The sequence below is a fragment of the Etheostoma cragini genome, chromosome 5, assembly GCF_013103735.1.
Source record: "Etheostoma cragini isolate CJK2018 chromosome 5, CSU_Ecrag_1.0, whole genome shotgun sequence".
Classification (NCBI taxonomy): Eukaryota; Metazoa; Chordata; class Actinopteri; order Perciformes; family Percidae; genus Etheostoma; species Etheostoma cragini.
The window spans coordinates 4,639,038-4,659,555 of record NC_048411.1 but is presented as its reverse complement, the minus strand read 5'-3'; the positions used below and the strand labels follow the sequence as shown (position 1 = coordinate 4,659,555).

Genomic DNA, 20,518 nt, shown 5'->3' with positions numbered 1-20,518 from the left:
GGGGGGGGGGGGGTTAATTCCAAAGGCCAAGGGAACTTTATCAGGATGCATAGTATCCTGGATCCATGAAATAATTGGCCTTTAAAAATAATTCCTCTATGGGAATTTAACACAGGGGTGTGTATACTTATACCCCCTGTATTTTAAGGTATAAAATGTATTTATTTACAACGCAGTATTCATTCAGAAAGAAAATTGGTGTTCTTAAAAGGTTGGATTTTCAAAGATTTTGAATCAAGGCATTAGGATCAATTTCCAAAAGATGATTTTTTTATTTATCTTTTCAATCAACTTAAGCATAGGTGTGTAAACTTTCTCAAGCCACTGTGTGCAGTACCAGTCATTAGACACCCAGCTACCTGGAAATAACCCGGCCTAAGGAAGCGATAGAAGCCACTGATATCAAGACAGGGAAGCTCCTCACAACGCATGGAGGGTTTCACCCCAAGTCCAGCACCCTGAGACTGTACACCAAGCAGAAGGAAGGTGACAGAGGACTAGTGAGCATCAGAGTCACTATTCAGGATGAAACAACAAAAATCTAGGCGTACATCAGGAAGATGGCCCTTACATGCTTGTTTCAACTTCTTCTCCTGAAACTTTCCAAGCATAGACCCACCTGTGGTGGAAGCTTGTCCTCAACAAGTTGAACAAGACATGCCAAGGCTGTACCTCTTTTCTATGAGCAGAGATAATGTGAGTAACCTATGGCTTAGAATTATCTAAGTATTTCCTGTCTTTCCGGCTCAATGCCACAGCACGTATAACATTACCCCTGCAGAAATGTCTGACTTCACCAGTAAAACCTGTATTTCACACTCCATGCCAACAGGTTGGAGCCCAGGTTTTTGGTTAAAAATGTGTGTTGTCTTAAAGCCCGAGGTGGGAAAACCCTGATGACATCACAGTGTCTGTGATCACCTTATAACTTTGAGACATGTACTATAAAAGCATATTTTAGCTAGTAAGCCAATTTATTACTAGAAAGCCAATCATGGTCCAATGTGCAACTGAGATGGGACGTTCGAGTGACGTGGGACACATCTGTTTTGGTAGGCTAGTTTTTTCTAACAACATTGCTGACTAGAGTTATGTTTTTTTTGAGTGAGTATTAGCATTATCTTCAACTTTTGATTTTCAATTAGAGAGTAAATGTAGGCCTAATTTTAAGACAATTTAAGTTATTTTTTTAAATTGTTTTTACTTTGTTTTTCTTTGTTTCACACTTTACTATGAGGAAATCATTTGTAGCCTACTCAATGGATACTGGACTTGGTTTCTCTCTCACTTAAACCATCTAGTTGGTTAGATGACTATCAGTGCAGTATACCACAAAAATGGATCAATTGTACTATGCAAATACAACTGATCACTTTCGTTAATGACTAAACTAACCTGTACATTCCTCCGATTTTAACTATTAGTCAAAATAATTAATAGCCTACATTCTGCTTTTTTAACTCAAATATTAGGTATAATTCTACACAATTGAGGGTTATTGACCATCAATAGAGTACTGTAAAGCTAGTGGTACTAAGGTGGTGTTAGTGAAAACTAAAATAAAGTCTGAAAAAGGGAAAAAAGTGACATTTTTGTTCCTTTTTCAGACCTGGGAGGACAACACAAGGGTTAATGTGGTATGTAGGCTACTAGCCTATGTGTGCATTTAGTGTAAACTGCTTCGGCAACAACATTTAATTGAAGAGAGAGTGAGAGAGAGAGAGAGAGAGAGAGAGAGAGAGAGAGAGAGAGAGAGCGATAATAACTGAGACTGCTTGTTAAGTAAACCCTCATTAAGCTTATCTCGGCAGTGAGGGAGAGCACGTGTCCAGCCTGTCCCATCATCCCCTCCCGCCATTCGCGCCTCTCTCTCTCGCGCGCTCGCTCGCGCGCGCTCTCTCTCTCTCTCTCTCTCTCTCTTTCTCGCTCTCTCTACGGGACGCATGGCGCATGACGGGACTGCTGTAATCAAATGCGGAAGTTTCCACCCAGGAAAGCTTCTGGCCGTTGTCACAGCGAAGATGAGCGTTGATGTGACAGTTGAGCTGTAGCGAGGAGAAGTAGCGGCGCGAAGGGAGCAGCGAGGCGGCGAGAGACCGAAGGAAAACAACAGAGCCAACGCCGCTCAACTGGACTTCAGACTCGCATACATGGCTTCTCTGAACAGCGCCGAGCGACGGGCTTTCGCTCTTAAAATCAACAGGTAAAAATGTCCGTAGGTTAGTTCTGGTTGTTTTGCTGTCAGGGTTAGTTTTAGGCGTGAATGTGAACTCTTGGTACCTCCCCGGGGACATGGGTGCGAGCTCTGTCTTGACAGCTCGAGGGGTTTCCACAGTGGGACAGGCAGCCACATGTTACGAATATTAATTCTGCAGGTTAGTTCACTCTGTCCCGGAGAAAAGACAGCCTGGAGGAAAATAATTGTAACTTTCCCATAAGGAATATTAAAGGACAGTTAACTTCTGGTAATAGTGACATTCAGATACATTGTCTCTCTTGTTGTTTTGTAATTTGCATAACTTCAGAAGTGGAGACACTACGAAGACTGCACTGACTTGACCAATTTGTATTTTATCAGTCATTTCCTCCTTGTGTGGATGCTGATTCTATATCTAGTGTTTGTTATATTTTGTTACATGATAATTTCCCGTGCTAAGGTCTGTCCTTAGAGCTGCTATAAATGGGTAAGGGATGTGGTCATAGTTCCTGCTGTGACACTGGCCAGGTGTGGAGGAAGTATGTACATGGAAGTCTATTGTCCCCCGTGCCTTGTCTGTAGTAGGACTCATAAAAAAATATTTGCACTAATAAGCAACTTCCTATGATTACAATGCACCAGCATCCAACATAATGGTTTTTGGGATATTATATGTGTTGTTGCAGCAGTTTAACTGTGCATGATGGTTCATTCCCATTGTGGAGGTGGAGAGATTAGTTTTGATCCAATTTAGGATGATGGATGATGAGGAGGCAAATTGTTTACCCTCACATTTATTTTCATTGACAAAAGGCACTGCTTCAATCCCCTTCGATGCTCTTTTTACAGTAAATCTAAAGCTTTGTGACTTGGATGAGAATTAATATTCAAATACAAAATGAATTATTTTCTTACACATGCGATTTTAATGAATCCCCACTAATGCAGTCATACAAAAATGTTTCTGAAAGGGATTTAAAGTAGGGCTCCAATCTTTTTAAATTATTGATTAATCTGCTAGCTATTTTCACAATTATTTGTTTTGGCTATACAATTTCAGAATACAGTGGAGAAAAACAAATCATAATATCCTGGTACTCAAGATGACATCTTGAAATTGTCCAACAGCAGTCTAACAGCTATTCAATTTACAATTATAGAAAGCAGAGAAAGGCAGCAAATCCTCACATTTGAAAAGCTAATACCAGCAAATATAGGATTTAAGAGGTTAATTGATAATCAACATTTGCTAATGGATGTCTGATCGTTTCATCTTTATTCCAATTGGTTTTTAATGTTTTCTTTTGTGAGTGTAAAATCCTCCATCCACAACAATGGTAAATGCACCATTCTCTTGTTTTTAATAGCAAAGAGAAATCCTGGATCTGTGCTGTGCTGTGCTGTGCTGAGCTGTGCTGTGCTGTGCTGTGCTGAGCTCAGCTGCTGAGAGATGTGAGGGATCTTGGGTCACAGCGTGAATCTAGTGATGAGCCAGCGGAGGGGTTAGAAGATGCTGTGCTGTAGCAAAGCATGATGTTGTGAAATGTGTGGTTGCAAAACAGCACAGCCAGTAAGTGATGATGCAAGAGACACAATTCACATGAGTTGACAGTGATTGCTCATACTCTTGTTAGTTGTAGTAAGGGAATTATGTTTGTTTTTTACATAAATCGTTTTTTTTTGTATTCGGCTCAGCAACATTGAATTAAAAATGTGTAATATACTGCACATGTTGGGTACAGAAATAATGTCAAAACCTCATGAAAATGGACCCTGAGGTGGACTCATGTGTGTCATTTTGGGTCCAATACCAGGTAGTGTTCAATTAAAAAAATCTGAGAATCAGTGCTTTAACATTTGTGATTATTTTAAGTATTTTTGACTTTATTATGATAGTGGCTAGTTGAAAAAGGACAGGAAATGAAGGGAATGAGAGAGAGGAGGGATGATATGCAACAAAGGTCCCATGGCCAGACCCGCTGAGATTGTGATTACATCGTCCCCGTCTTAAAACACCTAGGCCACTAGAACAGCATACATGGGTCAAACAAACTGCAGGTTTTGTCTAGAAGGGGAAACAACCTAGATAATCATGGCAACAAAAGCCAGACACAAACAAACCGCAGGGACAAAGAGGAACAGTGGTCACAATTTGAAACTAAAGTACACAATATGTTGGAGGATGAAAAACCTGTTCATTCATACACAAACTAATATGTCTCATATTTGTAGAGGTGTTAATTCAGGGTTAAATAAGGAATGTTATTTCATCCACCCATACGTATTCTATATGTGCTTGCGAGTGGTTCCTCTGTCTATCAGGATGGATGTAAAGGAAATCCTGCACGCTGTTGACATTATGTCGCTACGGTTTCACTTCGTTTTTTTTGTTGTTGTTGGTCATGGCAGTTTTAAATCAGGAAATGTGTGTTTCTTTATTAGCACATTAAAAGGGGAATGGAAAAGAGCTGTGACAAGATATCAGTCAAAAATGCAAAACATAGTAGTGTAGCACAGAAGATTGACGGTAGCTGAACATGTTACTTAATAGCATATGGTAACAGTTGTGAGGACAGCTGTGGACGTGGGGCCTCTGTTGTTCAATACTCTTTAGTGGCAGGGGTGTCCGGATTGAGTTACATCTGATTTCCTGTGGGCTCAGGTTAATGACATCTGTTAAGCCTCATGGCTGTTGGTGGGCCATTGAGTGATGATTGGGTTTCAAAAAAGACACATGTAGCTTTCCAATTAACACACGGTTTGCCCTGTGGTTTAAGCATTCAAACTCCGCTATAAGTTGTGTTTTAAGTATCTTTCTGTCACTTTTTTGTTGTTGCTTGGAGCTGCCGTGACCCTAGTCTTGCTAAATGACTGCTGTGTTTGTGCGTGCCTCCCTCTGACAGGAAGCTGAGCAGTGATGATGCTGATAGCAGTAAGACCCATTAAGTCTGGAGACATATGATAGTATGAGACACACAGTGAGGGCATCCCTTTGGTCTCCTTTCCTCCTCTTGGCATGTACGCCACTCTCTGTTTTCCTGTGTTTCTTTTTGGCTCAGCTGAGGAAGAAATGACTTATTTGAGAAAGCAGAAGGGAAAAGCTAAAGGAGCCACCCACCTCTAATGGCTTGACTTAAAGGAGAATTTTCTTTACATTTTTTTTTTACATCAATCTTGATTTTCATAAATATGTGTGTACTTTCAACGCATTAGGGGCGATATGGAGCCCGCTTATAGGTATGGCCAAAAATTGGCATATCGTAAAATATTTTTTTTCTTCTTCTAAAAAGAGCTTGATAGAGTTCCAGATGATGCAACTATTCCCTCAAAAGCTAGTATGATAAATTATTTCTTTTGTTGAATTCAGAGTGCACATTAGGGGCGCTATGGAGCCCCCTGGCAACACCCGAGACCAGTCACTACACAACTTTTTGATTTTCCATAGGTCTGACGTGTGTGCAAGTTTTTGTAAGTTTTCCCGCATGCTAACACCCTCAACAATGAGAAAGACGGTGCGGAATAATAATAATAATCCTAACAAAAACAATAGGTTTCTTGCCCTTTGTGCTAGGACACCGTTGGTGCCTTTGCACTTCAATGCTCGGGCCCTAAAAAAAATTTCTGTGCAACATGAACAGGGCCCTTACAGGACAACAAGATGCGTTTTCAACTGATCAAGATTAACCTAAGAAATGGCCAAAATACTTCTGACGTCAACAAGAAGTAAAGTCACCCAACATTGCTTAGAGCACCCTTAATAATAATAATAAGGATAATTAGAGTATCTGGCTGAGCAGCATGTCTGGCCATGGGAGTCACGTCCCGAGGAGTAAATGCAGATAATCATGATTAAAATTATACATCTTTCTATCTGCGAGGGGCGGTGTGTGTTATTATGAAATGTAAATGTGAAAAGCATTGCAACTCCAGTTGTAGAGCAGTGTCAATGATTCCAGACATGCTGACAGGAACGCACCATATGCACACACAGCAAGTGCAGGCCTGCCATTGACAGCATGCAGTTACAAAAAGGGGCCAAGCTCTTTCTATAGGGAGGGGGTGTTAAAGGGCTTTCACTCTGGAACCAACAATGAGATTTTTTACCTTTTGGTGTGAGTCTTGAGACCTCAGAATCTGTTTAGCAGGCAGCTGATCATATTCACATTAAAGTTAAAGTTGCATAAACAGCATCACTGATTAGAGGTATGTTTTGACAGCTCATAAATACTATGAATAAATAATAATTGGGTCACACACAAAGCTGCTTTATCAAATGTTATTTTTTTCTGATGAGTTCTGAAACATTTTTGGCCATCTGCCATGTTTTATTGTCTTTGAATAAGAGACGATGTGTTCCCTTGCTCATACAATATGCTCTAATTAGCACAGTGGACACAAGATCCATGGTTATGATCACAATATCATAACCATTGATCTGTGAAGGAAACCAGATATATATTCCCATTTTACAGCTGATAACTATTAAAGTTTGGTTAATCTAATGTTATTTTCCCCTCCTAAATTGCTTTGTTACCTAGTAACAATTAAAATAATGAAATAAGTTATCATCCAAAAATACATTTTTTATGAATAATTATACTAATCAGTGCGGTGATATGACATAGTAATGCTGTAGTTGCTGTAATTGATGTGCATCATATGATTTATTATATACATTAAAAAGCTCTTATACAAACAGGATAATAGTGCCAACAATTGTGTTGAGTGTTTATTTGTTTTATCGGTGTGTCATAGCCCTGTTTTATAGCTGGAGTCTTCTGTCAGTTTTTAATTATGGCTCTCCCATGACTCCCCGGTAGCAGCTGTTTAAAGAGTGCCATCCTCATCAGTGTTGATAACCTATTCTAATTCTATCTCGTGGAAAAACAAAGGAAACTTGCAGTTATTGGCATTAGGATATTGTGTTCTGCTTTGAAAATGCTCTATTAATGGCAATTCAAATGTCCAATTATCCAATCCCACAGCGGGAGCATCTATTGACATTTTGCAGTTGATTTGTAGTAATTTACCTTGATCTCAAAGCCTTTGCTCAGAGCATGTTAAATAGCGACAATCAGTTACATTCACACAAGAAATTACAACACGGTCTCACGGCAGTTCGTGAGATGGTCTCGTCATTTTTAATCTATTGATTTGTGTACACGGACACGTTTATCTAGTTTTTTTTCATGGTGGTCAGCACGTAATGGGAAGCATCTATACAGAAGCTGGGTTTAGGAAAAGAACAAGGGCAAAGGAAATATCACATGTTGGAGACGATCAGTTGTCTCTGGGGTGAAAGTCCTTTTGTTTGACCCGTCCACCACCCCAACCAACCTCCCTACGCTGATTTCTGGCTTTTCGACTCGCTACCGTAGTCGTGCTTTGATCACAAAAGATGCTCCCCATTGAAATACATTAGTTTAAAATAACGTGCTGACCACCACAAAAAAACTGAAATCCGGTTACTCAGAGATATCAGGTTGCACAGGAAAACAGACAACACATTCACTGATGTGGTAGCTTGGATACCTTAAAACTAGAGCTGGGCAATATATTGATATTATATCGATATTGTGATATGAGACTAGATATCGTCTTAGATTTTGTATATCATAATATCGTAATATGTCATATGGTTTTAAAGGCTGCATTACAGTAAACCGATGTCATTTTCTGAATTTACCAGACTGTTGTAACTGTTCTATCATTTACCTTGGCCCACTTAGTGTACATATTACTGACGATAATTTATTAAAACCTCATCGTGTAAATATTTTGATGTCCCTATTTAAAGGCAGGAAGTGCGTACACGGAACGCCAATAACCAGGTAGCTGTCATAGTGTACAGGAACATCTGCCACGAATATGGGCTGGAAGTCCCAAGGTCAAAATGGAAGACACCTCCTAAGGTAGTCAAGAATGCTAAGATCCTGTGGGTACTTCAAGATCCAGACTGACAAACTGGTGATGGCTAAACAACCAGACATCGTGTTGATCGACTAACAGCAGAAGAAGGCAGTAGTGATAGGTGTGGCAATCCCAAGCGACCGCAACATCAAGAAGAAGGAACACGAGACGCTTGAGAAATACCAAGGGCTGGAAGAGGAGCTAGAAAAGATGTGGAAAGTAAGAGCAACAGTGGTGCCAGTGGTAATCGGAGCACTGGGGGCTGTGACCCCCAAACTGGGAGAGTGGCTACTGCAGATTCCAGGTAAAACATCAGAGCTCTCTGTCCAGAAGAGTGCAGTCCTAGGAACAGCGAAGATACTGCGCAAAACCCTCAAACTCCCAGGCCTCTGGCAGAGGACCCGAGCTTGAGGATGACACATACCACCCCACAAGATAATAAGATAAGATAATTTGTTTATTAGTCCCCAATGGGGAAATTACTGCACTACACTCTGTGTACACACTTTTTGTTAGTACTCACACACAGGCCTGAAATACACACACATGCTCAGGACCTATACATGCACTATACATGAAGAGATGTCAGAGTGAGTGGGCTGCCAGCTGAACCAGCGCCCTGAGCGGTCGGGGGGGTACGGTGCCTTGCTCAAGAGCACCTGGCAGTGCCCAGGAGGTGAACTGGCATCTCTCCAGCCACCAATCCACGCTCCCAACTTTTTGGGTCCATACGGGGATTTGAACCAGTGACCCTCCGGTTCCCAAACCAACTCCCTATGGACTGAGCTACTGCCACCCCCAGTGGGGTGAGAGGGGGATTTTTTTTTTTTTTTTTTTACATATATGTGTACTGATTCCAGTATATATAGATTCCACCCCTACCCCGGCCTTATTGTGAAACCATGGGTTACCTCTTTGAAGTTTATTTCAGTGATACACTACATTATTACACTATGTAGGAATAAAGATTGACCTTCCGAGTGACCAAGATGCTGATGTAATTGCAGTGGCTGCACTGCCAGTAAAGGATTCTGGATTGTTTTGGACAACAACCATAACAACAAGATACATTGATATTATGATGCCCACTGTGCTTATAGGCTAAGCTAAATTCCTACGCAATTATTTGAACTGTACGTTTAAGATGTTTGGGAAACCTTATCCATTGCTCAAACGTGTTGAAGTCTACACAGATTTGCTGGTGCTGGGTCTGCTCACATTTTATTTTAGGATAACATCACACTGAAAGAGTGGTGTTGAAGAATATGCCTTTTGGGGAATGCCACTATGGTCATTCTCGGAGATGTCAGATCTAAAGACCCTGTGCCCTGATGAAGCACACCAACCACAGAGCTGCTTTCAAGACCAAAGCAGTCAACCGTAATAATAAGAGCTGTTTGTTACTATATGTTTTACTAAACCATGCCTTTTTCAGTCTTCTTGACTTCTATTCATCATGCCCATGACCGTTGTTCTATCAGATAAAAGCATATCAGGCATTGTTGACAGCATATACCGTATGTGTCAACTTTTAAATCTCCGGATTGAGCCATTATGAGATTTGAGAAAATGAGATTGTTCAGTTTTAGTGGTTTCAGTAAAAAATAGTAGTATCAATACATTGCTTTGCTTTATACCAGGCTTATGACACAAGCTGCTTTTTCAATCATTTGACCAGAATCACCAAAATCCAAAGCTTTGCTTATTGTTTTTCTGAAAAGAGTAGCTTTGGTTTTATGTCAAAAAGGATGCCAAGACACAGGCCTGATAAAGAGAATGACAGATGCTTTGTGCTGGGACAAGCTGTTTTTCTTTCTTTCTTGTGTTCTAGTTAAAATAATGTTTTTACTTGACTGGTCTTTTTATTTATGTAGTTCTGAATGTGTGTCATTGTATGCAAGTGAACAAACAGAATGTGTGTTGTAATTTCCCAATGTGGGAATAATAAAGTATACATTAGTATACATGGTTGACTGTCCGTTTTTATTTTTTAAATATTAATTTATCAGTATCATTTATTTGTCATCATAAATGATTATGATTTTTTTTAAATTATAAATGCAGAGACCGATAGATCAGGAAATGCTGCCGATATATTGGTCGGACTCTAATACAAATACTACTTTATGTAACGTATGTTCTGGGTTTGTATGCCTGAACTTTGTCTCAAAACTGCCAATAAAAGATATAGAAGGAGGGCACATGTTAGTGTGAGTGGCTGTCGGCTCAGTCTGCACACAGGGTAGGGCATGATTCTTTTGAAGTCAAGTTATGAGAAGGTTTTACAGGGTTTAAATTGCACTGGGTGCAAGCTTAATACACCCACCAGACAATCTGACTTTGAGCAAAAATAGCCATTTTTGTTTTCATAAGTACAGTGTGGCTCGAATGTTCGGGCACCCCATGTACAAATTTGTATAAATTTGCATGAAGAAGCCAAGAAAAGATGGAAAAATCTCCAAAAGGCATCAAATGACAGTTTAGACATTTGTATATGTCACACAAATTAAGATTTCATTTCCATTATTTACACTTTCAAAATAACAGAAAACAAAAAAATGGCATCTGAAAAGGTTTGGGCACCCTGCAGCACCCTGAGTTTTTAACATGCTTGGATCATGGATTGTTCTCAATCATCTCGAAAAACCAGGTGATGTCAATCTTAAGGTTTTAAATGCCCAGACCCAATAATCTGCACCATGGGTTCTTCTAAGCAGTTGTCTAGAAAACTGAAGCTGAAAATAGTTGACCCTTATAAAGCAGGATATATATATGCATGTCCACTGTGAGAGACATAATCTAAATTACATCAAGAGGCATAAACTGAAGGTTTTGCCATGGCCTTCACAATCTCCTGACCTCAACATAATTGACAATGTATGGATAGACCTTAAAAGCAGTGCGTGACAGACAGCCCAAAAATCTCAAAAAAGAAAGACTTTTGGAAGGAAGAATGGGCAAAGATACCACACACAAGAATTTAAAGACTCTTGGCTGGCTACAAGAAGCGTTTCCAGCTGTGATACTTGCCAAAGGGGGCAGTACAGGGTATTAACTCTGCAGGGTGCCCAAACTTTTGCAGACGCCAATTTTTTGTTTTCTGTTATTTTGAAAGCGTAAATGATGGAAATAAAATCTAACTTTTTGTGACATATATTAATGTTAAATCTGTCATTAGATGCTTTTTGGAGATTTTTCCATCTTTTCTTGGCTTCTTTATGCACATTAATACAAATTTTTACCTGGAGGTGCCCAAACTTTCTTGCCCCACTGTTTATAACATTAGAATCACATACATCTCAGCAGTAGCCATTCTCATTTCCAAGTGAAACATGCTAAAACCAATATGACCAAACTGGAGATGTCTGAGGCAGAAGTCAGAACTCTGGCCTTTCAATTACTCCTCTTCAGATACCTGGTGAGGTGATGCCATGAGTATCATTTCTTGTGTTGACGTAAGACTTCCTGGAGCTTTAGTTTCTTGCCTACAGCCCCTTTAAACTCCATTGGCTTATGGGATTTGACAATTGACACATTGCATTACAAGGAGCATCTCATTACATTCCTTTTAGACGTGGAGGTTTGCAGTAGGGCTTGGCATTATATCAATATTATATTATATGTATATATATATATATATATATATATATATATATATATATATATATATATATATATATATATATATATATATATATATATTGATATACACAACTAGATATGTATTTTGGATAGCGTATTTGACATAAGTGTTGTCTTTTCCTGGTCTTACCAGACTGTTCTATCATTTGGCTTCAACCACTTAGTCATTATATCCACATTACTGATAATTATTTACCAAAAATATCATTGTGTAAATATTTTGTGAAAGCAAATAGTCAGCCCTACAATATAGCTGCAATATTGATTTATTGGTCTCTAGTTTCTCCATATTGCCCAGCTATAGTTTGTTGAGAATTTAGGTTGTTAACGTGCAGGTGCAGGCAAGTGCTGTTTTATACATACTGCTTTAATAAATCTGCTTAGTGGATGATTGTGGTTGTAATAAGCTGCTTTTAGATGTGACAATATGTGTGTACACACCTGCACCGCTCCTTCAGGCTGAGGTTACATATACTGCATGTTGTGAACTGTTTAGGTTAACAGTGGCAGTAACAGAACAGTTAATATAACAAAAGTTGATAATAGGCTTGCAGCCATGTATTTCTGTAATACATTTGAAATGACTGTGGGCAGCTGTGTGTTTTAAATAAAATGGTGCTGCTCTTCTGGACTTTGCTCATTGTGTGTATTTGTTTACTGCTCTCCCACCCATGCCTTAACCATTCCTGGTGTTCACTTATTGTATTGACTCAGCAAGTTATGTTATTGACAGGAGGGGCGTTAACATGTGCTAGAATGCCAGACTCATAAAGAGAGTTCTGTATTTTTATGTGTGGACATGGCATGTTAAGCAGCATCTATGAAAAGCAAACAGGTTTGATGATTCAGAGTTGTTACATTAATGATATTTCGTTTTTAGATGTCTGCATGAAGCTGTCTCACAGACTTTACAAGCTTCATGACTCTGCAGCCTCAGTGGTTTTGACATGCTGGGTTTCCGCGCGGGTGTTTATTGGTTTGTGGTGGTAATTAGTAACAAGGCTGTCGTAACAATAGCTATGGGGACTTAATAGACTCATGGGATTGACCACAGGGAATGCAGTCAGGGATGTGACCCATTTACTTAAGACTTTGCCCTCTAAATCTCCCCTGTGTGGCAATGTTACAGTAAACTTGGTTTTGACACTTGCACGTGCAGAAATGCATCCAAATATGAGCAATTTGAACACAAATAGTAAACAGACATACACAGACTTTTACACACAAAACTGGGGTTTCATCACTGAACTGCAGTGAATAAAGCAGGCATTGTGTTAGGTTTGGTACGGCTCAAACGATAGGGTAAATTAATTACAAAGAAATAGGCAGTGCATTAGCTCAGCGTCGCAAAGAGCTGAAATGTGGGCAACAAACTGGGACACTGGCTTTGTTCTTGTCATCCAGTGTTCTCCCTTCTTTTTGGAGAGGGCTACTGGGAAACACACACACAGACACATGCATATCCTACCCAACTACCCAAAATATTTGAATACTACTCCAGTCCTATGTCATGTTGATTTCCTGCTGAGTCTGATCCTTAAATCAGGACACCATAATTACTCCTCTGTCTGCATGGCTGCCAGCCTGACAAAGCCTTTACACAGCCATTAGAGATGTGCTTCTGTAGAGCGCTAACAATAGTTTGAATGGAATCACCATGGCTGACCAATTCAAACTAATCCAAGTAGGAACAATGGTAGAATTGCTGTTGCATCTCTTGATATTAAATCACAAACCCACAAATATGATACACTTGTCTACTTTTTAATACTTTTTATTAATTATCATGTTATTTAACTATTATCCTCTGGTTCCTGAACACAAAACCTTATGGATATGTATGTGTTATGTTCCAGGCACTCTTCCGCAGAGATCAGACGACAGTTCAATGGGAACTATATCTCTCAACACAGCCGAACCAACTCCAACGCTTCGGCCTCAGTGTACCTAACTGTGGTGAGTTCCCTTTATAAAAAGATACATTGGCTTTTGGAATTCAGTCATTTTTTACCTGGCAGGTATTTGTCACATTATCCAGGATATGTATTTTTGTTTGACTCACAGCTGCCTAGAAAAAAAGGGTTTCTAGTTATTTGCATTTGAGCTGTCATGTGCCACTAGCTGCAGGCAAGTTTCAGCAAGGAAAAGAATCAATGTGGGACATTTTTAATTTAAATAATGTTAAAATGCAGCAACATTTTCAAATGACAAAAATTACATTTTTTATGAAGTGAAAACATGAAAAGTGGGTTTAGGAAATGTAAGCAGACTAAAAATGAATGCTGGTTATATAATGCTGCTTCACTTAATACTAGTGATGTTAGCTTAGTGAGGAGAAATTCTGTGAAAAGAAGGTCAGTGGAGTGGTTTCCTCTAATACTGCACTCACAAGGCCTTAGTGTTTATGCCTACATCATCAAAGGGTTATAAGCATATCTTCTTCACATCCTCTTTACTGTCATTAGTGCTGAGAACGTCTAACTTAATGTGGTGTGTAGTCTCGACAATTATATTTTGATTCATAGAAATGTCTCCCATAACATAAGTGACTCTTTTTGCAAAAAACAGCTGCCTGCATTTCTGAAAAAGTAGAATCTTTTCTTTCTCTTACAATAGCTGAGATGAGAACTTAGTCACGGCTTAACATGCTTCTGTTGAATCCGGGCTGACACTGCCTGTTCTTTGATTTATCGTGGTTTAGAAAACCTAGTATCCTCAGTTTGAGGTTGTTTTCTTGCCTCAGATGAGGCCTGTCAAACAGCTAGAGTGATTCCTGCATTCTCAAGCAAGCAGACAGGATGATGCACAGTAATCCTTTGCAGGGATTTGTTCCCACTGCACTCCTAGTCTCTCTGTGGTACCCTCTGAACCCTTCTCTGCCTCCCAGACTCACGTTTCCTGTTGTCAGTTGTCCTGCTTTCTTATATTTCTGTCTCTACCGCCCTACGTCGCTCTCGTTTTCTCAATTGTAAAGTTCCCTTAAGCTCTCAGGCACTAAGTCTCCTGCCATACAGTATCTCAGTGCATGACTAACTGAGCTGAAGCCCTTTGATACTTAGCCAGTGATGATCCTTGAGCTCGTCAGCTGACAGGGTTTGAGGAGGAGTACTTGGACCGTCCATCCCACCCCAGCTTGTAGCATGCAACACGGCTAATCTCTAACCTGCTTGGGAAATGGGTCAGTGCCTTGGCTAACGATAGGCACTGGATGGGGCCTGCCTACCTTGCAGCTTATACAAGCAAATCTTTAATATGGTGGGATTTGGGATGCAGGAGTGGGGTTTTAATACTATAATCTCCCGGGATGATAGTTTAACATTATTCAGCAGTTGCATCCAGGCAACGGGTGAGGAAGGGATGTTTGTTGTTGCAGTTGTGACGCGGATCACTTTGTTGATTATCACAGTTCTCCCTCTCTATTACTCTCCTACTGTTTTTAGTGCCTAAATATGAGGAATGGTGAGTGATCCCTGTTGTAAATTTAATATACAAATTGAGAGATTAAGAGGAAAAGCTGCATGTGTTTTTGAGCATATGTGCAGCGCCTGTGTGTGTGTGTGTGTGTGTGTGTGTGTGTGTTTGTGTCCATAAGCACCATGCACGTGTGCGTGTGTGTCTGTAGTTTCTGTTCCTGTCTGTTGAAACACCGGTTGATGGAGGGACGCCTTGCGTGATGTCACTTCCTCTAAAATCTTGTGGTTTCTCTCTCTCTCAACTCTAAACTGCAATACACTTTGCCTGAACGCTCAAAACATCAGTCAAAACATCTTGCTGGTTTAAAAGATCAGGCTTAACTTAAACATTCATTTTGATTAGCTAAAAACCCTGCTTCCACTTTTGGTAATGCTGGTTTTCCCCTCTCAGACCTACTGGAGTTCTTAGCTTCTAGGAATATGAGGATCAATTTAAAGAGGATCTGTGCACTGCGTTGTGGCTTAGATTCAACAAAAAACCCTCAGCGTCGTACTCCGCTGTAGGTTCCTATATCCGGAGTGCGCCATTTTGTACGCTTCCTTTTTATGGTACAGTTCTCAGCACGGTAAGTCTCCAGTCTCTGTACAAACACAGCTGTCCTTTAGAATGAGATTATTGGTAAACTTGATTGTCTTAAATAGTGTGATTCAGGTTAAATGTGGCTGTATTTCGTAAGAGCATTGTTTGCCGTGACTTCTTTACATGTCCGTTGTCCGTCCCTGCTCATGTTTGCCAATATACATTGAGATGTTGGTAGATGGATGGATGCTACTTAAAGAAGGCTTCTATAGTCATTTATATAACAGTTATTGGCTTTAGAAATGTGTAATTACAAAAAAACTTCATAATTGTAGATTGCAATGCTTCCTGCAGTTAAAAACAATCTCCACTCTAATGAATAGTTGCAAAGGCATCACTTTTACGGCCGTCTGGCTGTCGATTTGGTAAGGAGGGGTAGTTTCTTGCTAGCTTATCTCATCACTCCACAGAACAGCAGATGCTGATCACAGTCAGGAATACATTTATTTGCATTAATTTGTTTTTTGTTAGCCTCCATACTAAGCAACAAAAGGAGGCCATGCCACTTTGAGACAGAGAGCCAGCGAAATGCCCATGTAGAGAATGCTGCCATTGTTGAAGTTAACGCCTCCACTATAGAAATGAGAAGGAGTTGAAGGTTTCTTCTATACTATAGACCTGCCATTTAACATTATAATGATATACTTGTTCTAGCTGGCTGTCTGTGTGTGGTTTGTTCTTGTGTTGCATGCTAATACCAACCCATGTGGTACAATGTGCTCTTGAGCAGAGAAAATGATCCTTTAGGGTGGATTGATGTGCAAAAACACGTCTGAAGGGAAATGGAATTTGCTCTCCTTCGAAAAGTTGGTCACAGCACTGACTCACCTTGTTTCTGCAGTTATCTCTACATCTTCTGTGTATGTATTATTATCTGTTAGTGTGTATGCCAGCGCCTGACTGTGCGCTGTATTTTTCTTTTTTCTGTTCCCTGCACACACACTTTTGCTCACATGAAAATCTTAAATGTTTTTGGATAGTACTCAGGGACATTTTCTCTCTGAACTGTGTGCATTGTATTCAATTTCAATTCAATTCAATTTTATTTATAGTATCAATTCATAACAAGAGTTATCTCAAGACACTTTACAGATAGAGTAGGTCTAGACCACACTCCAGAATTTAAAAGGACCCAACAGTTCTAGTAGTTTCCTAGAGACTACGAGAAGACTATTATTAATTATTGAGAAATCTCTCAGTATGATAATGTGTTTTTTTCCAAGCTTTTGCTCACATCTGCAACCGCCTGCCTACTGTAATCAGATTGGAGGTCTGCCCAGTTTGCTGCCTCTTTTCTAAAAAAAAAAAAAAAAACACCTGCTCGATGAAAGTTCCCAGGTCGTTTTTGTGGTGCCCGGCTTTCTCCACAAAAGGGACGTGTTATCTCATCAGTTGTGGTTTTTTCCCCCCCGTGAAATCTATTTTTTCTCTGCCAGTGGGATTTTGTCTCATTGTGTGGACTGATTTATGATTTGAACAATATGTACTGATTCCAAGACTCAAATGAAAGTTTCAGCCCGTTTGCACTGTACATGAAAGTGATTCCAGCTTTGCTTTTGATCTGCTGGATCTCTGGAGAGTTTCTGTCCAAAAATAGGTTCACACAAGAAATGTCCTTTCTATGTTACACAGGCCAGTTTATATTTATGTATGTGCTCCAAATCTTTTGTTCCTCTCCAGGTATGAGGTATCAGAAAATAGCATCAATTCTTTTTTTATTAAATGTCTGGTCCCACCTTATTTTCTGTTTTTTTCAGCACTTCTCTGTGGACTTTACAAACTCATCAGTCACTTTTTTACAAAGAATTCATCTTTCGTAATTTTTTCTTTTTGTATCTTCCAAAGTTCCTTATTATTTTTCTCACAAATCTTTCTCTGACAGTTCCGAGGCAATCTCTCTGTATGATTTACATTAATGCTTTCCTTGCATATAAATACAATTTACCTTAGGAAGTTCTTGTGGTTATCCACCTAACCCTGTAAGGATCCTTAAATGTCCCTTTAGCAAACAATACTTAACCTATTTTCTTCATTTCATGATATTTAGAACTATGTGTCCTAATTCTTTGCTTACTTCATCCATTCATTCTGCAGCCTCAGTCGTATGAAGCAGTGGAGCCCTTAGACTTGGAGGAGTTCCTGATGTCACAATTAAGAAGTGGAGACACGGCCCTGATGCAGGAACTTGGAGACTTCCCTGACGATGACCTGAAGGTGGAGCAGGTGGAGAAGGAGTGTCGCACTGTTCGGCACTCTGTCCCTATAGATGGGTGGGTCACAGGATGTCTGACATTGACCACAGAGGAAACCACACATTCAGTCTAAAAAGAATCCTCCCTGAAATGAAATTGGCAAGCTGTTAGAAGAAAATATATACAAATAGTTCCAGACGATATTTCACTCCATAGCCAGCACCTTGCTGTGAGTTAAAACATTCAACTACAAAATCTATCTTCTCGAAAGTTTTTGGCAGATTGCTTAATGTAAAAGTTGCACATAAAAACATTACACTTGCATTCCAAGATACTTTTCAAGTCCATGTACGAAAGTTAATCCCTACACTGTACATCTAGCAACTTGAGAAATCTGAGGTACGACAAGCTTCTTGACAAAAAGAAAAATAGAAATATATTACAAAAGACACTTAAAAGGAGTAAAGAGAAATGGCTGAAGAGTTGTAGAAGTACTAAACTTACTCATACATCAAGTGTTTAGAGTTAAAATATTTTAGCTTGTATTTATAGATTTTAGGAGAATATTTGCAGTTGCAGTATAAGTACCTTATATAAGACTACAGTATGTCCTTACATTGTCAGGACATACTGTAGTCTTCAGTGTTGTCAGTGCAAAGTTATTCTGTCAACACATGCCATCTTAGTTTATTCAGAGCATTCTCTTGTCCCGCACCTTGACCATGAAGTACAGATTAAGATAGCGGAGGAATGTAATGGTTTCAGTTGTCTGTGAATGTTTGCATGTGTCTCCATAATAATATGTGTCTTCTTATCCTCTTTGTCTCTCTCTTTGTAGACTGGAGTTGGATCTACATGTGAGAGACTGTGTAAAGAGTTACACTCAGCCGTGGCTTTTGGTCACCAGAAGGTAAATTGTCTCCTTTAGAAACACAACAGTTACAGTCTGAATATTCAGGACTCTGAGTGGTGTAGCTCTTGCACTTGCTGTTCGGTCTTACATAGATACCTTAAGGGATACCTTACAATTACAAAACTACATCTATTTTTGGAGTTTACAATTTAGAAATAAACCAAATGTAGTCCAAGCTGCGGTATTTTATCCAAAGACCACCAAAATCATAGCAATAACATAACTCATGCCCTCACTAGTACCTTAGCGGTCACACTGTGCAACCGGTGTAACTATCTGAGAAGGTGTGTATCTGTGAAACAGGAAACAAGAGGCCTGAGAGATCCTGATAAACTTTAAACACTGGGATCCCACACACACACTTACGTACAATACCCACTCTACACTGTGACGTGTATGTGTGTATGTTGTGTACGGCTTCTGTTTTTGTTATCTAGTTTGATTAGAAGTGCAGAGGTGTATCAGTTGCCATGCATGTTGTTTTTAATGTTTTTGTGTGCTGCTGTCTGAGTCTTTGACGTGTGTGTGTGTGTGTGTGTGTGTGTGTGTGTGTGTAGGTGCCAGGGCGATGGCTGGAGTGCGTATTCGGAGCGAGTGGGCCTACACAAACTCCTTCGTAAACAGACTTTTGAGTCCGACGTCGAGCCAGACAACCAGCAGAAGCCAGTAAGTCCTTCTTCAGAGCCGGTCTTGTGCAGTGTGGCGTGCAGTGTTGCCAAACTGGTATAATTCTTCACTTCTTCCTTCTTCTGTCAGGCCTGTCCTTTAGGGCCGGGTTATGTCACTGATTTCCAGAATCGATTTGATTCCCATTCACAAGATAACATTTCTGGTTTTGATTCATTAGGGGTATTTCAGTGGCCAAACCACTGTTGCTTGGAAATAAAAGCGATTCTACACTTGTCCAAGGTTTCTTCCAACCTGATGCATTATTTAAAGTATTAAAAGTCCCATGACATGGTGCTTTTTGATAGACCTTAGTGGTCCCCTAATACTGTATCTGAAGTCTCTTTTATATAGGCCTTAATGCTCCGCTAATACTGTATGTGAAGTCTCTTTTGTATAGACCTTAGTGATCCCCTAATACTGTATCTGAAGTCTCTTTTATATAGACCTTAGTGGTTCCCTAGTACTGTATCTGAAGTCTCTTTTATATAGACCTTAGTGGTCCCCTAAAACTGAATCTGAAGTCTCTTTTATATAGACCTTAGCGGTCCCCTAGTACTGTATCTGAAGTCTCTTTTCAAAAAATGTAGCCTTGTTGCAGAATTACAGACACTAGAGCAAGTCCCAATATGAACTTTCCTTAGTACGTGCCATTTCTGAGTCTGTAGCTTTTGAGGAGGAGAGAAATTCTCTGGGCGGGCAAAGCAGATTAAGGGGAAGTAACCTTGGCCCTTTTGACCTCATATGGGGCAAGATTTCAAATTAGCCCTTCTGAGCTTTCATTTTCTCGAAGGCAGAGCAGGATACCCCGGGCTCGGTTTACACCTATTGCCATTTCTAGCCACTGCGGGACCATAGGCTGGTTGGGAAAACGTACAGTGGGTACGGAAAGTATTCAGACCCCTTTAAATTTTTCACTCTTTGTTTCATTGCAGCCATTTTCCA

At 39.9% G+C, this 20,518-nt stretch overlaps 1 protein-coding gene across 2 annotated transcripts in view; it reads left to right on the top strand.

The window, feature by feature from the left end:
* The first annotated feature begins 1,933 nt into the window (after positions 1-1,933).
* dock8 (dedicator of cytokinesis 8) overlaps positions 1,934-20,518 on the top strand; it is a 59,409-nt gene continuing 40,824 nt past the window's right edge. Inside the window, exons 1-5 of one of the 2 annotated variants that reach the window (XM_034871614.1) lie at positions 1,934-2,203; positions 13,606-13,705; positions 17,897-18,072; positions 18,833-18,904; positions 19,465-19,573. In XM_034871614.1, the coding sequence (XP_034727505.1) occupies positions 2,151-2,203; positions 13,606-13,705; positions 17,897-18,072; positions 18,833-18,904; positions 19,465-19,573 (510 nt within the window). In that variant the 5' untranslated portion in view covers positions 1,934-2,150. Of the gene's footprint in view, positions 2,204-13,605; positions 13,706-15,510; positions 15,789-17,896; positions 18,073-18,832; positions 18,905-19,464; positions 19,574-20,518 lie in introns of those variants that run through there. The other variant, XM_034871615.1, reaches the window with a different exon arrangement.